Source organism: Osmia lignaria, chromosome 10, assembly GCF_051020975.1.
Source record: "Osmia lignaria lignaria isolate PbOS001 chromosome 10, iyOsmLign1, whole genome shotgun sequence".
NCBI lineage: Eukaryota > Metazoa > Arthropoda > Insecta > Hymenoptera > Megachilidae > Osmia > Osmia lignaria.
The window spans coordinates 6,534,862-6,558,750 of record NC_135041.1 but is presented as its reverse complement, the minus strand read 5'-3'; the positions used below and the strand labels follow the sequence as shown (position 1 = coordinate 6,558,750).

At 42.4% G+C, this 23,889-nt stretch overlaps 1 protein-coding gene across 3 annotated transcripts in view; it reads left to right on the top strand.

Moving 5' to 3' along the window:
• Egfr (epidermal growth factor receptor) overlaps positions 1-23,889 on the top strand; it is a 130,404-nt gene that overhangs the window by 96,618 nt on the left and 9,897 nt on the right. For 2 of the 3 annotated variants that reach the window (XM_034339992.2, XM_034339993.2), the window contains one exon: positions 9,979-10,310. The exons of the other annotated variant lie outside the window; for it this stretch is intronic. In XM_034339992.2, the coding sequence (XP_034195883.1) occupies positions 10,178-10,310 (133 nt within the window). In that variant the 5' untranslated portion in view covers positions 9,979-10,177. The remainder of the gene's footprint in view (positions 1-9,978; positions 10,311-23,889) is intronic. 3 annotated transcript variants of the gene reach the window in all.

The window sequence follows — 23,889 nt, the reverse complement described above, 5'->3', positions numbered from 1 at the left end:
TTTTTCCAGAAAAGAAGCAGCTTCGTACTTTTCATAGATCTTCGAGCCCCTCCTATCTTTTGCAGTTTCTAGTGTCTTCGGATTAGACTGTACAAAGTGATGTTTGCCGATGCTCGATTTTTTGGATTGATACGTCGAATTACGACGTCGCTGGACGAATTCCACTGGATAGTTTCTCCCCAATGGTGTTCTCTTTGACGAAATCAAGTCCGGCTTCAGCTTGATACGCTGGGACGCGTATAGCATTTCGTTTCTCGATGGTCCTGCGTAGTGAAAGCTTCTGAAATCGTTCGTCCTTCGCGTTCGTGATGAGAAGAAACGTCCAGGTTTGTATAATGACCTCAGCTGCACCTCTGAACTGTGCTTCTTGCATATTTCTTTAGTATGATTTTCGGATATTATTGAAGTACCTTTGAGTGACAAAAATACAATTTATTATACATAGTTTGTTAAGTTCAAGATGGGCCTAACGTTTTGAATACTTAGAATTTTAATATTCCTTTTTATATTGAAAAAGAGATTACCCGGAAAGATCATGCTTGTCAATTTTTATAATGTGCTAAGTTCAAAAAATTACCAATTTTCAATTTAGAATTACTATGTAAAGAAAACTAAAGAAAGTATAAATAACATGTTTATATATGTATTTGAAATAATTCTTACTGGATGGTATACGACAAGGAACGTTGATACCGAGTACGAATTTCAAGCGGTTCATTGTTCTATCTGTAATTAATTGAACGATGACAGAACTTTCTTAATCATTCACACCAAAGCAACTGCTTTTCCAAACCGATTTCTACTCGTGTAATTTTGAGAACGAACCAAAGGAGAGTATTGAAGACTTTCGATAAGATCTCCTATCGGGTATGATGTATCATGTTGTAATGTCGATTTGGTTATGCTGAACATTTGATGAAACAAACGAATTTAGAACTCGAATCGCTTCAAACTTTTGTATCGATCGTTTTATTATATGCTGTGTTTAAAATATTTAAAAACTGATTTAACGATACTGAGGAAGGGTATTTAAAAAAAATGTAAACTTCAAATATTATCGATCAAAGTGCACAGAAAGAATTTCATTATCGATTTACAAGTTAAAATGGTCAAATTATAATAATTTTAAGTATCTTGAAAAATTTATGTTCTAGACCGAAAACGGTAAAAAATGAACAATATCCTTGGTCGATTCGATTCAGATGGTAAAATTTCGAATCTCAGCATGGAATCAGGTTTATTTTTCAAGATACTCGCAAAGATCGAGAATCCCGGTTGCTGGTAGCTTCTTTGTACCATTGCACGCCGTAAGTAAGCCTCGAAAAATGGCACCGGCAGCACTTTCAGCCGAACGAAGCCAGGATGGCGCAGGTAGATCGCCAGGATAAGGATCTCGAGGATCGCTGCCGGCGTTAAAGTCACGCCGGCATCTTCGACGCGGCACAATGCAACGAATCTCGACGTTCGCTTTATCTTCGCGATCTTTCCCTTTCTTTCCGTTTTCGTGGCTGTCCTGGCCTCCTCGATCAGTGTCGAAATCGATTTAAAATCGATTTGAAATGAAACAATAGAAGCGATTTTAAACAGATATGAAATGGTTGCCAAACGAAAAGAATTTGATTGTTAATTTTATAATATCCAAAGTCTGATACAATTTTATGATCCAAAAGTATTATAAAATAGCACTTATTCTATATCAATTCGAAGCTTAAAATTTGTTGATAATTATTATATACATGCACTGTTCATTAATGTCCTTAATACAAAATGGCTGGTTATTATCAATTACCGTGTAATGAGCAGTAAGACGATTTTTTGACAACCTGCCATTTTGTATTGAGAACTGTAATGAAAGGTGCATGTAACTAATTACTTTCATCAAACTTTAAGCTTTAAATTGATATAAAATAAGGTCTATTTTGCAACAACTTTATGTTATGAAATCATTCTAGAAGCGGTAGCTACACCAAATACGAGTTATCAAGATTTTGCGTACCAAACATGAAATTATCACTAAAGTAGACGTTTCAGGTTTCCATATTTTGTGTCTGAAAGTTATCGCTAAGTCAACTGATTCATATATTTACGCAGAAATTCACAGTCGCCTTATACGATACTCCGCGTTAAATTTTCACCAAACCTCCCGGAGGGAGAATGCTTTCTTTTTCGTTCCGACGAACCACGTAAACATTTGATTTCCTGACTCGGTTGTTTCGTTGCTGAAAAGATCCTTCTTCCATCTTGAAGCGTATGTTTTCGATTCTCTCTGTAACGTAACCAACAATTTGCGATCCACTCGGAAATGAGCGACGTAGGATGCAGGAGAAAAGAGCTGAAAGCATTGATTAGTCCCATGGTACGCAGGCTTACCTTCGAAATGCACTTTGATCAATCTTCCAACGAATCAAAGTGGCATTCGTGGGGTGGTTGGTGGTATAATAAAGCTACCAATAATTTGTCCTTGACCTCAGAACACGCTTTGCCCTGGAGAATTTCATGAAACTCAAAATCGAAAGGGTTATGATGAAAAATTGCTTCATGAAAATATCTGAAAGAGCAATAAACATTTCGTGAAGCTAGATTAACCCTTTGACACGCTCGTACATAACGCTCGTACATAAAAATTAAACAACTATATTATTATCTTCGATTTTACCGTATTTACTGATTCGACAGTCGTGAATTTCGTTACATCGATCACAGTGTGCTGATAATCTTCGTACATGGTGAAAATATCAAATATTTACATTTTTGTAGGTGTTTGCATTTCACACTGATAAGACCACTGCATTTGTATCGCTCGGAAAGGTTAAATTGTACCATTCGATAACACTTGTCATCGAAAAATCGATTTGTCACGATACTGGAATTATTCAGAATTAAAAGTTACACTCGTTGACGTTAATTCTTCTTCAACGACCCCGCGTTCTTTATTCGTTCACAATTGAACGTATAAATTAGATTAACACATTTTACGACGCGAAGGAGCCCGGGGCAAGGATTTAATAACTGGCAACAACGAAATTGACGGCCATGAGAAATTACAAAGTGGACAACGTTGTCCGCGCGAAGCGGCAACAATTAGCATGTCTTCATAAAAATCCTTCCCGAAAAGGGAGCGGTTTGTCTGGCTACTCACGTGCGACGAAATAATAATAATTACTATCATTACGCGGCTTTACCGCATGCTACTCTGCCAGTCGGCCAATAATTTCGGGTCCTGCTTCACTGCAGGTGGTCAAGACGTTTGCTCATTTGACTAATTACTGCTCCTCGCTCTGATGTGCCATCGTGATTCTTCACGGTACATCTTACGTTCTGATGTTGCAACCTGGATGACTGATCTTCAGCTGAAATTAAACTTCATATTGTTGATTTACTCGGACTAAATTCGACTGAACTTTACTTTGGAGAGCATAAATGTATTCTAATAGTATTCGAGGAGAAAAATTCAAAAATAGAAGTTTTAATTTTAGAAATTCATACGTGTAAAATTTTGTTAATGATCGAAATCATCCGTGCACTTGCGTATCTTTGAAATAATATATTAATTTCTTTTTGTAAATTTAAAACTTTCCTCCTTTTCTCAACATTTCATACATGCCTCGTGCTTTTCTGCTCATCTCAAGCGTATAAACACTAATGATACGAGTTAATGATATAATAAAAAGAGGATTGCAACTAGATGAAGGTAGTTTTCGTGAACGCCACAGTTCCAAGAAATCCGAAAGCCTTCGTGAGCGGGATTGACCGGTTCTCCGAGAAGATTCGCGGTGGCAGATACGTGGAACACGAAGAAGGGCCACGGGATCGTTCTCCGTGAGCGGGCGAAGTCACGATCTGGAGCTGCACGAGGTGCAGAGGTCGAGCCGCGAGGGGAACTCGCTTCGTGCCTTGAAATTCCATCGTGGTGCACGGGCTGAAACGTCTGCCTTAGCCGCGAGACAAACGACGGGATCGTGAGCGGCGATCCATGGATTTCCAACCTCTCCTTCCCTACCCTTTCTTCACTTTCTTTCCAGCCACTTCTTATCTCGTCTACCTTCTATCTCCTGGTAGCTGGAACGTAGAAAACCGTCACGGAGTCACGAACGTTATTAGCAAACCGCGAACCGTTCGAACCGGACCTTCTCGCAGACACGAAACGCATTCCCCTGCTGACAATTCCTGTTTTCCATCTCAATCGCAAATGACCCATGATAACTAACAATGTCAGAAAATTTGCATAACGTTGTCATTTAGAAACTGGTTGCGATTTAGAATGTAAAGCGTGAATTTATTGCATTTCCTTAACGTTACATTTTCGTTTTTATAAGCTGCCATTTCTGAAGGGAGACGCCGATGGCCCAGCGTTGTGGCCTTTAGCTAGTTGAGCGAATGGAAATAGCAGGAGGCTGATCGAATGGATCGCAGAATAAGAAAGTGAGAGGGGTTGAAGATATGGTCGAGGTTCGGTTTTACGGCGTCCGATCATGCAATCCCTCGCTACGAGGGCCGTAGAAGATAAAATGTTGTGCCATATACGGCCCAGTGGGAAAGTGAACCGGCGCTGGGACCGGCGCGGCGCGCGGCGGTTCGCTCTCGGTTGGTTAAGCAGTGGCCGTTTTTGCGGCACAACAGAGGCCGACGCCGGCAATCATGGCGTGTTCTAAATCAAAGCTCGTTCTTGACCAGATACCAACAGAAGAGTATATGAGAAAGAGAGAAGGAAGGATGGGCCAGTAAGCGAGCCAGAGGAAAGGTGGACGGTACCTTGGAAGGTATCTTGGATCGGGGGGTCCTCCGGATACCTTTGACGTATCCTCGTTGCTCCGAAAGCATCGAAATCGCGCTCACGTTCTCCTTTACCGTTACTCCCCGTTTTATTCTTCCTCTTTTTCCTCCTCACTCGTAGCTCCTTCTTCGTCTTCTTCTTCCCCTTTTTCCCCCGGTCGATCTTTATTTTTCGTCATCATCTTCGTCGCCGTCTGTTATTCGCGTCTCCTTAATTTTTTTCGATCCTTCTTTCGGCCCATGGCGACCCTCTTCTTCGGTCAATTATCGCTGAGCCTGGCTTGATTGACGATCGATTCGACTCCCTTCGAGCGGCGCAATCCATTTCGTCGCACACCTGGGTGGGGTCCCGGTGTCGCGTTTCGACCACCTCCTTATATTACGAAAGCTCGCTATAATAGCCGATTACTATCTTTACGTATGAACTGCCATTATGGCGGACCATTCGTAAACACTCGGCCCTCTGACAAAAGTACAATAGTCGTCTGAAACAATTAACCCTTATATTGGTATTGGCTAAGGGTGTACGGGTAGCTTAAAATTCGTGTCAGGAATTTTCGGTCGAAAATTTCGGGTACCCGTTCTTCCGGGGACCGAATAATAAGCGAAACTGGATATAATATTCTTGTTGCCCAGGAGTCTATTATTCTGAACGAATTAAGTATCTTTGAACACCATAGACCAATCAGCCTTCTGGCAAGCTTGTTATCGCGCTATGTAATCAGACTTACCTACAAGAACCGATAACACGAGCACTGTGGGCCATGCATCGAGGAATGGCCGATGGGCGAAAGGGCTGATGCGATGCAGAGGGGAATGCAACGTACCGTTAACTCTGGCACGTATGCATCGTTGGGATATTCTAACGCTGCAGAAGTCGCCAGCATATTTCATCCGGCAGTCTTCTATCTTCTCTCTTTATTCCCCTCTCGGCTCTGCCCCGGGACACGCGTATCTCCCGCGATCCTTCGTTACGATAAATCACGCTCGCGATACGTTACGAAGAATTATTACGTACGGGTAAACAACGTTAATTTATGCTAATCGCTAGCTCGTACTTTACGCTCATTTATTGCTATGACTCGCGAAGCAATTCCTGTACGCTTGACGATCTTATATCATATGATATCTGTAAGAATCTCAGCTCTTAATCCGAAGAGTAAAAGAGTAAAAATATATTACAAAGCGTGGAAGTCTGTAGTTAAAAAAAATACTAGTGTCACCCTTATGCTTTACTTATACTACTTAAAAGCATTATACTCCTTAATGCGCATCGTTAAAACGTTTCAGGGGAAAGGGTAAGAGGCGAGTGGTGAAGATTCGCGCTTCCTCGTTGGTTCCGTGTTCCTATGGGGCACCCTCGGCAATTCCCCCCTCGGTGGTTCTTGTTCAGGAGGCAGCACCCGTGGCCATTGTCGTACAGACGTTACACGGTCTCGAGGACAGTGTCAGAGAACGGGTAGAGAAAGCGAGTGTCGGAGCGTTCACCCGCATACAAATTGATCCTTTTTGCTGGTGCTGCATTCGTCGCGTCTGGAGCGGCACCTAGCGTGTCCGCTGTTCGGGCCATGCCACCGAAAAACCGGCCTGGACACGGCTACAAGAGGGTTGTCGCGTTTTGTGGAAACAATCAGCAGGTTGTCGCGAAACAAGGATATGAATGCATAAGCAGCGCAGTTAACACGGTTGCTCGCCGTGTTCCCTGGCCCTTCCTTTTTCTTTTTTTATTATTTGCCACAGTTTCCCCCTCAAAAGACGCCGCTTTTATGCTCTCTCGACCGAACTACCTCTCGCGAGGAGGAAGAAAGAGGAACGAGGACGAGCCGTGGAACGAAAGAAGAGAGGTGAGGAGCAAGCTGGAGAACATAGGTGGACGACTTGCGTCGATAAATACAACCGACGTCCCCGTATGCCGGACCCTGGTCTGCCTCGATTCTTCTTCTCCTTTTCTTTTCTGTTTTCATGGTGTTTTTTTTTTTTATTCTTTCTCTTTCGTTGTCATTTTGTGAACTCCGCTCCGGCATCCATGGCACTCCGCATCCGACGAAGCTTCTCGAGGGATTCTTTCTTCCATGGCGCGGTTCAGTCGAAGAAAATTCCAGCCTTTTTATCCGCGGAGTACACGACTTCCTTCCTTCTTCCCCTTTCGTCGGGGTTGATTACGAGGTTGTCCTTGTATTTCCGTCTTATCATTTGTTATCGATAGCAGTGACAAGGACGACTATGCGATAACTTGTATTTATTTGAGGAGATTCACTAAAAAATTTAGTATCTCTTGTTAATTCGAATATATATTTTTAAGTACAATTTGCTGTCATATTTGCTATAAGATTGCTTTAGCTGTACCGAACAGTGTAATCTGCAGATGCTTGGTCGCAAACCACGACTAGTACAACGTAAGAGTAACATCGCACTGCCTGAACGGCTTATCTTCCGACTAATATCTTTATTTTGGCAAGTCTGAGAACCACGCCTCGTAATCTCTCCTCGTTGACAATTATAAAACAGTCGTACGAACGATAGCAGTTCGCAAACGACTTACGTGATGTTCACAAGTCTGATGTGTCATATGGCTTCTCTTCGTGCCATATGAGACTGGCAAAGTCTTTAATAATTTTTTATCATTTAAATATTAATTTAAGAAGACGCTGTTTATTACTCTTTCAAACTTGACGAACAAACGAAGCAGCTAAATATTTTGATAGAGAAGTCCCTTTTGATAAAAGGTAAATGTCACTTCCTATTTTCTCTGTTCTTTTTATCATCAACTAATTTCACCTCTTCTTTAAACGAACAGTTTCTCAGCGAACAAGCAAACGTCAAAATTCGGAGCAATATATCAAAGCCCTTTTCTCTCTCGAATAATTACAAGAGAAAGGCTCGTGATATCGTGATACACGGCCACGTGCGTTTCCATTCGCTGTCGCGGTACAAGCGCGAATCAAGGCTCCGAAGGCAAGTTAACGAGAGCACGGCAGGCGCACCCCACCGATTAGTCACCGCGAAAAGGATCGACGTGTCAATTCGGCCGATGTAACAATGATAAATGCACTTTGTTCGATACGAACCGAGAAGGGGAAAAAAGAGAAAATTTTATCGATTCGATTCTTTCGATGTCATCCAACGATAACGACCGATGGCGAACGGAATCGCGCATTGCGCCGCCTTCTCTCCTGTCACTGGACAAATAACGAACGTGTAATTAGAAACGATACCTCTGTAGCTACCTCCGTGTAAGCGATACTTAACACCGCGGTATCGTGCTGGAAAATTGCGTGGTATTATTTATTGCGTTGTCACAAAACGATCACAAATTATTTTGCCTCGAATGACAAATGACAATTTAATTTTTATTTTACTAACATAAGTTAAAAATCAATATGCATCGATTTTATTCTTTTAAATGTATGTTCCTAATCTTTTAAGCCTCGATAAGAAACTGCCTTATCAGAGTTCCTTCGTTATCGCAAACATAGTAGAGCGTTTCGAAACGACCGTAATAACGCGTGCTACATCGAAAGGATTAAGAACACCCGGATACGTTTGTCGATGAAACTAGTCGCGTGGCGGGGTCTTTGCACTCCGGGGTCCTTCAGGAATGTCCTTTCTGTTTTCTCAGATACGGACACGATTTGCCAGGAGTCTCGGTACGCGTTCGTACGAGACACTTTTGGCAAAAATCCTCCGTACAAATTGCTAGAAGCGAACCGGTTTTGGTTCCAGTCGTTCCGGTTGACGGGGTTACCGTGCAGATAATAGACGAACGGATTATTAGCGGCTAATTGCACGTTTTGTCGGGATCGTTAATGAGCTCGAGCGCGTTTTGATCGATCGTCCAGGAGTTCGATTACTGACCTCGTTCCGTTACAATCATAGCACCGCCTTCTATTATTTATGATTAGAAGGGTGAACTTTCGATTAACGAGGTATCCCTCTTCCACCCACTCCATTCCAACGTGACCCAACCAGATCAGTCCCGTATAAAATGATTTCAAATGTTTGCATTGCAAAGCGATGCACTGTAGCCCTTGCTAATGTGCATTAGCCTTAACGTAACGTTGTTACTAGCAACGTGTCTTCACTGAAACGTCCCACGTCTTTCTCACCGGCAGACAGCCTGGTACCTCGACGACTATCGCGTTCAAGAAACCGCTGTCAGAATGAGGTAGACAAAGAGGAAAGGGTAGTAGGATTGTCTTGATGAAAGAAACGAAGAGCGAGTGAATAAATGGAGACGAAGCGCGAGGAACGCTCGACAATCACGATCGACACGATCGAGTGTCCGGTGATCGAGACGGGGCTTAGTGTCGGCACGAAGCGATCGTAATTAATAGACGAGGCCCTGAAGAGGCTGATGCTGACGAGATGCTGGTAATCAGGCTGCTACTTGGAAGGGAGGAACTCGACGAAACCCTAGTCGACGTCATTTGTTTAAGCTGATCATTGGCCGTCGCGGCCGAATAAGGTAACCCGTGTTCACCACTCTGCGGGGAGTGCGAAAGAACAAAGAAAGAGCCGTGAGGCTGTTCGGGATGAGATCGTGCCTGGAGGAAGAAGACGAAGGAAGAGGGAAAAGGAGCGAGAAAAGGATGGAGGAAAGAGCAGACACCTGCTGTTTGCCGCATTGTCTCTCTGTAGTCTTCTCCTCTTTTATCCTACTTCCTCGCTTCCTCTGAATCTTCTACTTCTTTTTCTTCTTCTTTCAATCTGTTCGAAACAATCCGCGAAAGCCCTGCTTAGCGTGGAAGGAACAGGACGCGAGCCTTTGGCCGAGGCGACGACAAAACAATTGCCAGCGTAAAAGGCGAATAGACGTTTTTTCGCGATCGGTTGCTCTATTTCCAAATCGAGGAACGCGAACCGTGTATGGGAATCAATCCTGCTGAATCCATGGGAACACTATGTCTTTAGATGAGATCGACTGTGAGAAAATGAGAATAGGAGTTCGATGAAAATTACGAGAATGATTGATACAATTTAATTTGCTTAATTTTGAAAAAACATTTGAAAAAATTCTAATCAATGCATTAAAATAATCTAATTAAATTAGAAAATAAAATAATCGAATTTTGAATATTAGTATTGTTAGCGCAGAAGCGCCAATCATTGATTACCTCTACAACAGCTGACATATTAAATTCAATTCGCAATATAGAAATAGTCATTCTTCCTGATGTCTCTAATGATATGTTATTCAAATTTCAGACGCAAAGCAGAGCGACGAGAGGAATCATGCAAGGAAGCCGGTGAACAGACAGCTATGGCAGCAGCGGAAATACGTCTCCGAAGTTCTTCCGATCTTCTCCTTGCTCGTGATAGTGAAAGGGAGCACGAAGAAGCGGGAATCATTGTCGAGATCACCTTGGCAAGGTCCATGGGTTCGTAAAGGGCATGAGAGCTCATCATGTTCCAACACCGACACGGGCCACGAACGCTGTCGACCTGCAACCTCTTCGGCGTGACATTTCTTCTATTGATCATCGCCGGTAGCTACGATGTGTCAGCGGACCTCAACTCCGAGTTTGTCAAAGGGAAAAGTGAGTTGTTTCGTCCGCGTTAAGCTGCATTTTACATTGGTAAAAATTTACACGCGACGCTCACATCCACGCGAATAGAAAGTCAGCAAAGTGTAAATTTTTACTAACGCGCACCAGACGCTGTAACTCATCGTCATTAAATATATATTAGCCTGGGAATACGAAGCGTACCTTATCGTTAGACGCAAGGTAATGAAGATCTATAATTTTCATATTGGTGAAACGCCTCTACTTCCGGAATCAACGCATGAATCATGTGATGCTTTATTCAACGTTATTTGATTTTAACTGCTCCTCGATGGAGGAGCCCTCGTTATGACGTACAAGGGACTTAAGCCCGTAGAATCTCGTTTCGATCTTAATTCTGTATGGGAAAGAAAAAATGTTTATTTTACCTAAAATACCGTTCAGAATAGGTAATTTCCCTTTTTCTCGCTCTTGTATCTAGATCTATCCTCATCTAAAAATTGACTTATCTAATCTGAACGATACTTGATGAAATGTTTTTCTTTCTTACACCTTGATCAGTAGACACCTTGCAAATTGAAGCTCTCTCTTTATTGAAATCAGGGTGTTCGCTTGAAGATCTCACTCTGTGAGAGTTCTTCCTAGTTGGAGAGCATCGCGTTCATCATCGAGGTTGGCTAGAAAAGTAGAAAGCAAAGCGTTGCGCCAGCTTAACGGCCGCGTGGGTGGCTGGTTGCGTGCCTAGCCAAGAAGGGACCCCTTTTACTCGAAGTACCTGGAAAGTACCGTTCTTCCCACTCGAGCCGAAGGAAACTCTTTAAATCCCGCCTCGTTCGAGCACGCTCTCCACGCTAGGAGGAAATGTTTACGCGGCGGCGCGGCTACTTTCGGTAACGCGCATGTAGGTGCACTCGCCTGTAACACAACAGGATTCCTTGATCGTGGCTGGTGATGTCGATGCTTGACCCACATCAGCATTCCTGCCCGCCTGTCAAGACCTTTCCCGTTTACTTTTATTGCCCTTCCTAGTTATTGCGTTGCCGGCGTTCGCTTTTTCTCGACCACACGCGTAATCCTCCTCGTGATATATCACCGTGCCCGGCCATCGTAGCCGTCGTCGGTAAACTTTCCAAGTTTCGTCGAGAAAAGTTATTCGAGAGAAAGAGTTGGTTTTATGGGGTTTAGAAACGTCGTCGTTTGATTTTGAATGAAACAGACCAGGTTTTCTTTGCGTAATTAAAAAAGTAAGATGAAATTAAAGATACGAATAGCAATATTGAATTGCTCCGGTTGAAAACAAGCCGAGCTCACCCCGGAACGCAAAGACGCGGCTCGTCGAACAGATAACCACCCAAGATCCCGTGGAGCGGCGCAATTTCGAGAGATATCACCTAAAGTGGTCTCCATAAAGGTTTCCATTAACACGATAAGCCGAGCTTGATACCTTCGCGACCATTAGGGAACGGTAACTTACGCCGTGTCGCCTCTGAGCAGCCTCGATTTCTTTCAATCATTTTTTATTCGCTCCACCGAGCCAGAAGATACGTTCGACGTTATTACCGAACGATATTTCGCTGCCAAAGATTATGCCTCGTGCTGAATTAATCATTGCACTTTATCATTCCGAGCTTTTAGCGTGTATCGTATTTCGAAACGATGCGTCAATTAACACTAAGAATTCATCAGTCTTCGATAAGAACGTGGGAAATAGTATTTGCGAGGGGATTGAAACGTCGAATGTGACTGGCGTGATGAATCGTTGAAAAGGAATACCTTAACGCAAATGACCGTAGTCGAAAAATTGAAATGATGAATGATATACGGTAGCCGATTGCTGATTCCTTGCCATATAATTTCTCGTTAAAGATTATGTTTCGTCGTTCAAGGAAATTTCGATTTTCAATTTGTTATTGATTCCTTTACAAGCACAGCTATAGAGTAAACAAAGACATCATTTTCAGAGCCCATAAAAACTGGTCACAGTCACAGTCACAGTCACGCTCGATGGAAGTTGCTTTTTGCGTAGCGATTGATTTCGTCCGCTTTCAGTCACGTTTGTTTTTACATTAACGAAATTTGTGTCTCGGTTTTTACGGCGTCGGTACGCCTTTGACCAGCACGCATTCATTCTATTAGCTTGGACCTTAAGTTTTAGCCTTAAATAGGCGCTTTATACGCCGTCGATCTTCCGCGTTACCCGTTAAATCCGAGGTTATCATCCTCCGGATACAATGCGTGTCCACTAATAACACCGTCGCTTCAGAATGTTTATAATAGTACAGATTTTCGAAGAGTATCCATGAGGAAATGTACTCGATATTTGAATTAGTATCTTTTATATCATCCTACAATTCTCTGTTTTTTAAAATCTCCGTTTTTCAATTTTTAATAAACTCAAGCAATTTCTCTAAATATTTTTAAATCATGGCACATCGGTTATCAACTGGAACACAATATTCTGGGTAGTTGCAAAGCTTGTACCAGCTTCTGCCGCAACCGCCCGCCATTTTGGACCAAGTTTTCTGGCCCACGGACGAAGAGAACGCCGAACAAGCGGAATTGTAAGGGAACGCGACGCAAGATCACTTCGTATGTAATACTACCACCATGGACGATTCTATGGACGTGTACGTGCAGGATCAGAAAGGGACATCTGGGAGGCATGCCTTAATTGACCGCTCGGAATATTGACGAGATCCCAGAGACGGATTGAGACGTTGAATTTCCAAGGGACGTTCGCTTTTTTTGCCCCCCATGAAATATGACCGTTCAATATGCTAGGCAGATATTTATGTACTCGTGGGATTGCACACGATGTTGGGATCCAAAGAGATCGAGACAGGTTGGAATGGTAGAAAGCTTTCTTTTCCTCCATTTTTTTCTCTTTGTTTTTCGAACGTCCTCGTACAGGATTCCAAAGAGTACTTCATTGTTCGCAAAAATCAATTACAACATGTCTTGTCAAAAAAAAATGTGAAGGGGTTAATTGTACTTAAAATTTCCATTACAAATATGACAACACATCATCAGAATGATATTTAAATAATTAAACATTTTATGAAACTCATTTCAATAGTAGAGAATAAAATTACCAGACGTATATATATACGTTCTTACCAAATAAACGGCCATCTTCTGAAGCTATATTTGCACGGTATTCGCGGTTAAAGGGTTAAAGAAGGAAATTAGTTTAAATTAAGCACTAGCCGATATCTGATAAATGCCAAGTACCTCTCCAAAGTTAATCCAAAGAATCCAAAATGATGTCGAAGCGTTCGGCTATCAACCGGTAAAGTTACCGGGTCGTAAGTGGCCGCAACAGCGAGAGTCGTATGGTCTCGACAGAAATACCAAACGTTTCACGGATGGTAATAAATGCCGGCGGTAATCGCTGTTAAACTTTAACCGCCATCGAAAGTTTCAGCCGGCTATCATATAAATGCCATTGAAAGTTTAATCGCGTCGATTACAGGATCCAGGTATTTCTGCCCGATGCAGTAAACGTCGCGACCGAAGCGGTTACTTCTCTATTATTTAATCGGGCAACGATACGCGCCGTTCACAGAATTAGTTAATTGAATCCCTGTATTCGCATCGACACGCGTGTCCGTCGCGCGAAACGAGCTTGTAAAATCAATTCGATTAAAACTGAACTCCGTGTAACGGACGTGGCTAGCCTTATTAATCATTTTCACCTGATGCATTTCGCAATTTGCCCGGAGAGGTAAACGGAGACAGCTTTCAGGGGAGACGGTAACAAGTGCGTCAAAATTGTTACACGTCAAAAAATTCAACCTTCATTTTCTTCTTGTGCTTCGAAAAAATTTTATAAGTTAAATAAGGTATTGCAAATTTCTATAATTTTCATTAAAATATCAACTAACAATTTTTCCATTTTCATGTTAATGGACTGCGACTAAACCTACTTATGGTAATTAGGGAAAGTGGGTGCCCGAAAAATTCGAAAAAGATTCCAAACCCGAATTTTTGGAATTGTACTAACAATAAGTTCAATAGTACTCAAAACTCATTGAAGCATTAAATCGTTCCAACTGCACCTTAGCATCGTGAGTAGTTCCATTCGCAATGCCTGTTCAGAAGCTTCCACCTTAACAATAGAACAATCGTCCTTCGATACGAACAGCAGCGGAACCGGCTATTGAACGGATCTTGAGAAGATAAACCGAACGATTCAGCGGTGCGAAATGATCCATCGTTCCCATCCCAGAATATTCGTACTCGTTCCATCACCATCTTCCCTGAAGACGAAGAATAGATCCCTGCGCGATGCCGGTCAGGTCGAAAGGTGGGGCGGGCGAAAAGTCAGGCCGACACCTTTGGGTCTTTCAACATTTCCAAGCTACTTGATGGATAGCGAACGGCAGTTCGTTCTCTTGCCAAGCACCGACAGGTCTGCGAACGAAATGTGGGTGGACATCGGTGCGAGTGAGAAGCGAGAGTGGGTGGGTTTTTTTTTTTCATTGATTGCAAATCGAGGAGAACCGTACAGAGATTGAATAGGAAAAATGGATACGAACAACTTCCCTAGGATAAGGGATAGAAGAACAGTTTGTGAAAGAGACTACGCGGTGTTCTATATGTAGTATAATGTTTAAAAATATTAAGTAAAGTATTTGATATTTTTACAAAATAAAATTTTACAAATTTCGTCTCTTGCAAAAATTGCAACGTATCGAAAGAATCCCTGCAATGCCTCGTCGCGATCAACAAGATTTTTGTTTTGAAGGAGAAAACACGAAATTATGTTGGGAAAGTGGCGAGGTTCACGTGGGAAATCGAATTTCTTGCCCGAACGCGAGCACCGTTTATATCAATCTCGTGTTCTTGTCAACGATATCCACCCTGTCCCTCGAGGACTTTAATTGCTCGGTAATCACCTGTGTCGCTGAAATCCGCCGCTTGCATTCCGACACTAGCGAATCGTACACTCAACAAGGTCGACAGATGTCCTCGAGGAGGGAAACGGAATTTCATCCACCGGGTTTGCATTCAGACTTAGCTTTTAAGAACTCACACGATGCAAACTGTTGTTTCTTGCTTTTCTTAGCTTGTTCTTCTTGCTTGCGACAAATTATTGCATTTTTCCGCTTTACTGAGAAGATGGATAAAAGAAAATAATAAAAATTGATACTAGAAAGACGGAGTCTTGTACACTCGGGTGCAACAACGGTGTAGTATAAATATTCTGCTTTATACACGAATAAGTGTACAAAGAACCTGTACCAGGAATGGAAATGTGGTTACCGATACTCTAACAATTATATTGATGCAAGGAAATCCATTTGGTACCGGTATCGTAGAAACCGATCGCGAAACATTGGAAAGAAAGTCAGTACCTCGGCCAGAGGTAATCGAAACGATCATAAATCCAGAACAGCGGGAAGGAATCGAGAACGATTGTTAGGGTGTCGAGTTCGATGGATCGAACAATAGGCGCTGTACAGCGGGACGCTTTGCACATTCAAAGGCAATTCGTCGTGCAACCAACGAAACAGTTTGCAATGTTCCGTCGAATCTTCTTCTATTCTACTGCTTTGAATGCTTCTAACGAATCTGACTACTTCATAACTATACTCACTATCTGATCTATTCTTATGATTTTATTTAACGAAGCATGTACTAGATATTTTATTTCTTGGAATAAGTTTTTCAAATGTTAGGTATTTCAAATTATATTTCATCCAGTGTTGGAGCAAATCCACCAGCTACAAATATTGGGGATTAAAAATTGTCTATTTAATTTTCACATTAGATATCATTAGATATGCCGATGAAATTATGAATCTTTCCACTTCTAAAATACACTCTGCCAGTAGTATAAACCAACGATCAGGCATACTGTGGAATCTCAAATGAATCGAATTCACCGCGATATTATACACTTTCGAAAGAAGGAAGAAGTGTAGGAACGAGCTATCAATCTATCGCGGAAGTTAAACTGTATCGGCCTGCGGCTAAATCGGTACGCGATCCTCGCTTATTACGCGAAATCTCGAGCAGAATCGAGCGAGGTACACGCCCACGTAGGTGTACAGGATCGTTACGATTATCGGGCTAACCCGAGGAGAGAAAAACGACGAGGCATGGATCGAGATACGAAAGATATCTCGAATAAACTCGACTGAGTTCCCACGAGTTAGGGAAATTAACATGTGTTGCTCGCATCGCGATCCATGGCGCCTGTATCGATCCCGAGTTAATGTACGTCGGGATCTCTGACGCGATCGTCGTGTTCTTCTTCCTACTTCCTTCGTTCTTTGAGCGGAGAAAAGGAAGAAATGCTCTCGAGGAAGACGTACGCCTCTTCGAGGGTGGTCGACGCCCGATACGCGATCCAAGCGCAATAGATCGATCGCGAGCTACCGCGATCTAGATCTATCGACGCGATTCCTTTTCTAGACGTCTGCTCGATGCCCTCCGCGTTAAACGTCGAACGTGTATCTACTTGATACTGGACGAGAGAGTAGCAGAATTGAAAAGATATTTGAATATTAAAGAAGGTTATTCGAAAACAAAATCATTTTTAAAATATTCGTGATTAAAAAATGTTTTATATTTTTATATAAAATTTGTATGTGTTTACCCTCGCTATTGGAAAATTTGTTTTCCATGGATTGTTTAATTTAAAATGATTTTAGTCCATTTTAAAATATAAATTCATGGTCGTCGTGGATGGATGATAACGAACATGTTAAATAGAAATCGACGTCACACACGTGTGACAAATTACACAGAACAATCAGTATAAATTCTATATGTACATATGTGCAAACAGTTTAAATGACTGAAAATCTGAAAATTGAAACATAAATGGAACATAGCGCGTAAGAGTGCCTCGCATGTCTGATCCGATCAATTTCTGAAAACTAACGAAATTAACAATTACGGTAGATAAAATCTTGTTAGCGCGATGAGCAACACTCGTGATGGCAATTAAAACGTTACAAGAAAAATCCGAGGGCAGAGGACGCGTTCTTCAAAAGGTACAACCTGGCGAACGTGTCGAGTTTTCGTATCTGCGTGTTTATCTGGGGTTCAGCGATCCCATAGGTAGGACCATGGCTAACTCGCATCTCAGCTCGCTCATGTATTAAAATCTCCCTTCGCGTCGCAGCTGGTGAAACCACTCGAAAGGGAGAAAGAGATTGTTATCCAAGGCGCGAGTTATACGCGTACGTTGGCCGTTGCGAATCCACGAGCCAGCCAACGAAATGATTTATTAGTCGATACATCGATATCTCATAATTTTAGAATCCTTGTGGGGGTGAAAGTAACATCTATTGCAACTTTACCGATATGCCTTGGTCGAGTCTGACATTGTTTCACAATTAAAATTGGACTTATTCAGATTATTATTGAACTATTATTTTATATTATATTTAAAAATTAAGCGAAACCTCATATTTAAAATTCTTCAAAATATTCTAGATAATTTTCAAAAATATGAATTTTTTAAAAGTTATTCCTTCAAAATTTACATTTTTTTAGTTTTGCCACTATCATTGTCAAGCAGTGATGTAATCGTAAATATTCATAACAGAATGTCAAACGTTTTATATTTATTGCAAGAATGATCAGAAATAAAGGTTACACATATACTTTCAACTCATCGTATAATATCAAATTATAATACAAATTTTATTGTCCATTCTTTTCGCTCTTACAATCGATGAAAAACAATCCTATCTGATGATATAAATAAACGTCGTTATAAATGTCTATGTCGAGATTGCTTCGCCATGTCCGAGCCATGATTTGTGGATATTGTTTAAAGTTACGAAGGCATACAAAGGCTGGTGTCCATTTCCGACGAAGCGAACCATGTAACCGAGCCGAAATAAAAAGCAGGATACGATATACAAAATAATGTATGTTTCTCGGATCGCAGAAATGGCCGATCTCGTCAATCGAATCGCATGGTTTTTTTTTCAAGGATTCATAGAAGGTTGGACGCGACGACCTTGACCATACTGGTTCAAGTAGGATCTTCATGCGTGACCTTCGACCATGAAATCGAGTTAGATATGTATCTGTTTCCATTGTTAACACCGGTCGCTCTTTCAACGCGTTGACCGCGGACTAGTTCATCTTCTCTTCTCTTCTTTGTCTCCTAAATAGCATTTAAATGCAACAGTTTGTTGTTGTCGGGCAAAGTTCAATGTACATATGTTATTTCTAATTTCTCAATCATTCGTTTAATGGTGTCATTTGAAAAACAAACAATGAATAAAACAATGATTATCTAACGACGATCTGAATGGCCTACACAACGAGCTGTTTCAATTACTGAGAACCAGAACAACGAAGCGTGTTCTCGTTTCTTCAGAACGGAAATGAATAAAGCAATTAACCTTTCCCTTCATATGTACCACATAATGTTTTTTTACTTAACACACTGTTTTATTTAGTCGTTTCGTTGAGGTCTATTTAGTAGGTAGGGACCAGGGTGGGCTTGGTCCCCCCAAAATGTTCTAAAATTTTAAGATTCCAAACCTTTAGCTTCCCAAAATTTTAAAATTCTAAAATTTTTAAATTTCTAAATCTCTGAAGGACTTGCTCATTCCAGAAAAAAACTCCTAATTTCACCGACGTACATGCAGCAGTCGAGAGGGCAACCTCAGCAAATTCGCGTGCTCTCGACAGCAACGAAAGGTTCGACTCGGCTGCTGAGGTTGTCGAGGTGAGATGAGGATGAGAAAGATCGAGAAACAACCGGCGAACAGGAGGATGAAACGAGACGCGAAGAACGCTCGAGGCGTCGATGCGAGAGAGAAGCTGGAACAAAGCACATTCCACATGCCGTCGTTCGTTCCTTGTCCGTGTTGCCCTCCGTATTTCATTTCGATTCGTCCTTACTTCCTCGCCTCTGCCCTGAATGTATTAACGCGTCCGAATGATGGATATGAGAGAACGAAGAAAATGACTCCTTCGAAACGACGATCGCGATCCACCGCGAAACGCGTCTTCGCCGAACGAATTTAAATTTCCCGCGCCGCGTCTTTTTTCACACCTCGCGCTGACGAAATGGACGAGCGATAATTGAAAACACGCGATACCAAAGCAAACCGGAGAATTAGATCGACTTACGTAATAGTGTAAAAATGATTTACGTAATCGAGCATTATGCGTCAAGTGTTTCCTCTCGCCGCGCTAACCATATCATTACGAACAATTTTCCTCTCGACTTGTGCATTTCTGCATGAATTTTAGAAATAGAGAACGTATTTACTGTAGAAAGGTTTTATTCCCTATAATTCGTGTAATTGTTGCAGTTTGAAACAACACAAGATTAGGTAAGAAAATATCTGTTATATAGATATCCTTTTCTCATAAATTTGTATTAAAATCAATTTAACAGAAAGTTTATTTGTTCATCGACAGCATTGTAAAATTCAGGAATAATTGTGAACTTGAAGGTAAACGAAAACAAGGTTTAGCGCAATTAATTCATACTTCGTGCAAGCTGTGATAGTGTGAAACGTGAGGTATATCCGGATATATTAGAATTATTGCGAACGGGATTCGAAGTCAGAGAAGCGTGACGCTCAAAAATCTCGAATGGCTTTCGATAAACGATCGCGGTCGACACAATCGAATTTCGAAAGAACATGAATTCAAATTGAATAACCGTGTAAAATGTCAGACGAAATGTTTTTATTTCAGCATAGATTATTGCTCGTTTCGTTTTTCTTTTTTTTTAACTTGTCTGACAGTCTTGACTACTAACACAGCAGAGTTAAGCTAAAGTTAGTTATTATGTTACTGTTCAGTTCTTGTCTTCGGTTTATCTAATACAATGTACAGGGCGAGTCAAAAGAAACAGACCACTTGAATATTTTCGTTATTTGTAAAAATATAAAAGGAATTTATTTCAAGGAATTCTTGCAAATCATTCGGGAGAGCAATAATCGAATTGATCTACTGAATCTTCCAAAGGGATGTTGAGTAACGAAAATAAAAGTGCACGATCTTTGAAGGAGAAATCGTTGCTGTAGTTGCCCCGTAGGGAGCAGAGAGGAACTTAACCGCAGACTCGAAAGCAATAAACCATAAAGCTATTAATGTTACGCCCTGGGATGGTTATGCTACGGTTATAACGTATACGCATCATTTATACAGGGTGTTCTCTACCCGATAGTACAACAAACAGAAACGTAGCAAAAGATGAAAGTGTGAATTAAACTCTTCCCCCGTGGCCTTCTGCTTTTTAGCGTTTTAGATTAATTAAAGAAGGTAAAAACCTTGATCTGAATAATTAAAAGAAAAAGTAACGTAAAATAGAAAATTGAAAGGTTAAATTCAAAAATTAGGTATTCTTAATAATTAGAACTGCAGCTCCTATAATCCACGGAAGGGTTAAATTTGATTCCACCCATTCGAGAATATATTTAAAACCAATCCGCCTATAATTTGTCCCGATCGAGATGACGAAGCGATTCGTCTTCGGTGCGAGGCGTGTTCGCAATCATTTTCCGCGTCGCTTTCGATCTGATCGATGCGCGTTCGCAGGAACGGAGAAAAAGAATCGGCAGAGATATAATGGCGGTTCGTGCGCGAAGCGGATCGCGATCGGAAAAAAAGCAAGTCGTCATTATGTGCGGCGAGAAGTGATGCGGTTGAATTCATGAGATAGTGACCGCGGGATATCGCGAACCGGTTCTTACGGGATCCTTCGATTTTCCTTATCACAGCTCGGACAATCGGTGTGTTTACTTTTCGAACAGCCCTCGATAGCTCGAGCGAGACAAAAGTTATTTGAATCGAGGGAAGAGGCATGCGGTTAGCAAGGAAATCGACCGAGATTCCAGGAGGTGTTATATTATTCCCGGAGGTGTATTCGTTTGAAAAGCAATATCGAGAAACCTCCTACGATAATGGAGTTCAGGGTGCATGTATATACATATGTAGGAGAGGGGAGAAAAAGGTGTTTCGTCTCGGAATCATCTGTCAGAACTCCTATAATACGAACTGCATGCTGGGCGACCGCCAGCGAGAACACTGCTCATCTCACCGCCACCTAGCGGTCCCCGGACCGAACCAAAAGCGTCCGGGGAGACGAAACCCTCTCCTCCTTCACTAAACGCCTACGTATGACCCACTAATAGATTAAGAACTTTTCACTTCGATTTTTCGTGATCTATCCAGTGGTGTAGAGGTCTTCAGGGTATTTTTTAACACCCTGTATATGTATCAAACCATGACGAATTTGATTTGCACATTTTAATTTCTTTATTTGAAAGAATGTCATGTTACATTTCATTTGTCACCACATGATCAAGTTCTAATAATATTTCAATATTTAATTATCACTCGATTAACAATCGCAAGAAAAGCCACCTTTCCATCCCTTGAAAACAAATCCCTAAATCTCGCGTTCAGTTTCAAGGTATCGAATAAAGAACGCCACCGGCGTGCGCATTAATTCTCGCGTAACCGAGGCTTAAATAAAGCCGCAACAATGCGTACAACCCTTTATCTAACCCTTCGGGCGGGATATGTCAGAAGTCAGGGATCGTAACGTTTGCCGGGCCCGTTGCAGTGCGTCAGAGGATGGCAAACTCGTGTTTACACGGTGACTTTTATTAGAGAATCAGTGTCTCGGTGTTCGATGCGGTACGACGAGCTTCGGCTTCGAGGTGGAAGGAGTCCATTGTTCCTCGGCGTTCGGTCTCTCGCCTGAACCGGTGTTCCTAAATTATTGTTTCCCTTTCGAGCTTCCAGGCTGGCCATCTTCTTCTCTGCCTCTACCTTCTGTGTCTCTTCTCACCGGCGATTTTTTTTTTTTCTTTCTTCCCGCGCCCGTCCAGATCCGCCTCGGAAGGAACCGCCGCCACGTCGGTTATTTTGCGCGTTTACGATAGCCGGTCTTTATTTCGTCGGCGATCCTCGCCGACACGAGCGGATCCGTGGCGATCGGCAAGGATCGAGGAGCGAGCGGTGTGTGTATCGATGTTTACGAGGCGAAATAAACGACGTCGGCGGCGCCGGCACCGCCGCCATCGGGCGTGCGGTTATTTCGTATTACTTTGGCCCTTTAACGGCGTCCTAAAGTGGCGCATAAAAATCGACGCTCGGCCTCCTAGAAGGTGGTCGCCGGACCCGCGGCGAGCGCACAACTCTTCCAGCTCACAAAAGAAGTCTCGCCGCGGGATTTCGATTTCGCGTCCGACCGATCGAACGTCGTTACTTCCCCTGTGTCTCGTTCGTCTCTCCCCTCTGTACCGCGAACATCATCCCGTGCTTTTTGCCGGCCGATTCACTCATTGGCGAGTCCACGTGGCGATGGCTTCTTCCAACGGGAATCCAATGGATGATACATTATGCATCGGCTTGAATTACTCGAGCTCGTTTGCCTGATTCAAAGCTGCAGATTTTTTACCGATCTCTCGAAGAAATTCGTAAACGAAAGATTTAAAAGTGAGTCGAATAACCGATCCTTCTGGAATTTGGTTTAATTTGAAATTGTTGAATAGCCATTGGAAATTATAAACAGGCTCTCCTTGATATCAGACAGATTTAAGTCTGGCGCCACCCAAGGGTAAAAACGCAATTTTATATACGTTGAACATCAAAGATCGCTCTTAATTCTACATGATAGAAGCACAGACCCGAAGCTGCAGACCCAGGAGGGATCTAGCGCGAAACTCAGCACCCGAGTCGAGCAAACGTTCCTAGAATCCTGCGGATGATTAGAGGAACGTCGGGATTCGCACCCAAACCCGTAATCGATACATCACCATTGTCTTTCGGAAGCGCGCAGGCGTCGTAAATTTAGGAGAATTTTAATCCCGACCAAGGGGTTCGCCCGGTAATTTTCGTAACCCCGTTCTCGAGGATAATTGCCACGTTTCTGCAGCCTTCGCGTACCCCGAGGCTTTAAAATTCACCAATGAATTTCGTAGCAGGTCTCGGAGGTAGAACGTGTTGGTTGGTCGACCTGGACCCGACACTTCTGCCCCAACTACCACTTTTCTCCCTTGTCTAAATGGCCGTTCGGTTATCGCGCGTTCTTCTTCCTTTTTACCCGGCTGTTGGCCGTAACTTTCGGTTTGATGGACCACGAACCACCAGACAACAGTGGTCCCATCCACTGTCTCGTAATTCAGTTACCTACAGTTACGTCGTGAAAGCTCGTTTTCGTCCTGTCGCGCCGTATACTTCGACACATTCGTAGCTCCGGCAGACTTTTATGAACTTTTGTGGGTTTTCAGAGTTACTTTGGGTGAGACGGACATTTAAAAAAATATATATATATTTTGCGAATAACACGATAGATCTCAGAACTCGTATCGTTCGAGCCCGAAGCGTGAAGTTGAATCGTACAACCGCGATGAAAAGTTGCGAAGAAACAAGGGAAGAGAAGAAGAGGAGAACGGGATCGACGCGTCCCTGGAGGGTTCGAAACGAGCGCTCCTTATACTTCTGCTGCCGTAAGATTTCCATCGTATGGCCGTTTCGCTCGTCACGAAGCAAAGTGGAACGAAGAGATGCCCGCGTCGAGCTGAATATAAAAGGGAAACGAACGGAGAGAGGAAGGATTCTCTTGTAAAATAGCAAACGAACAGACGGACGGACGAGATGTCGAGAGATG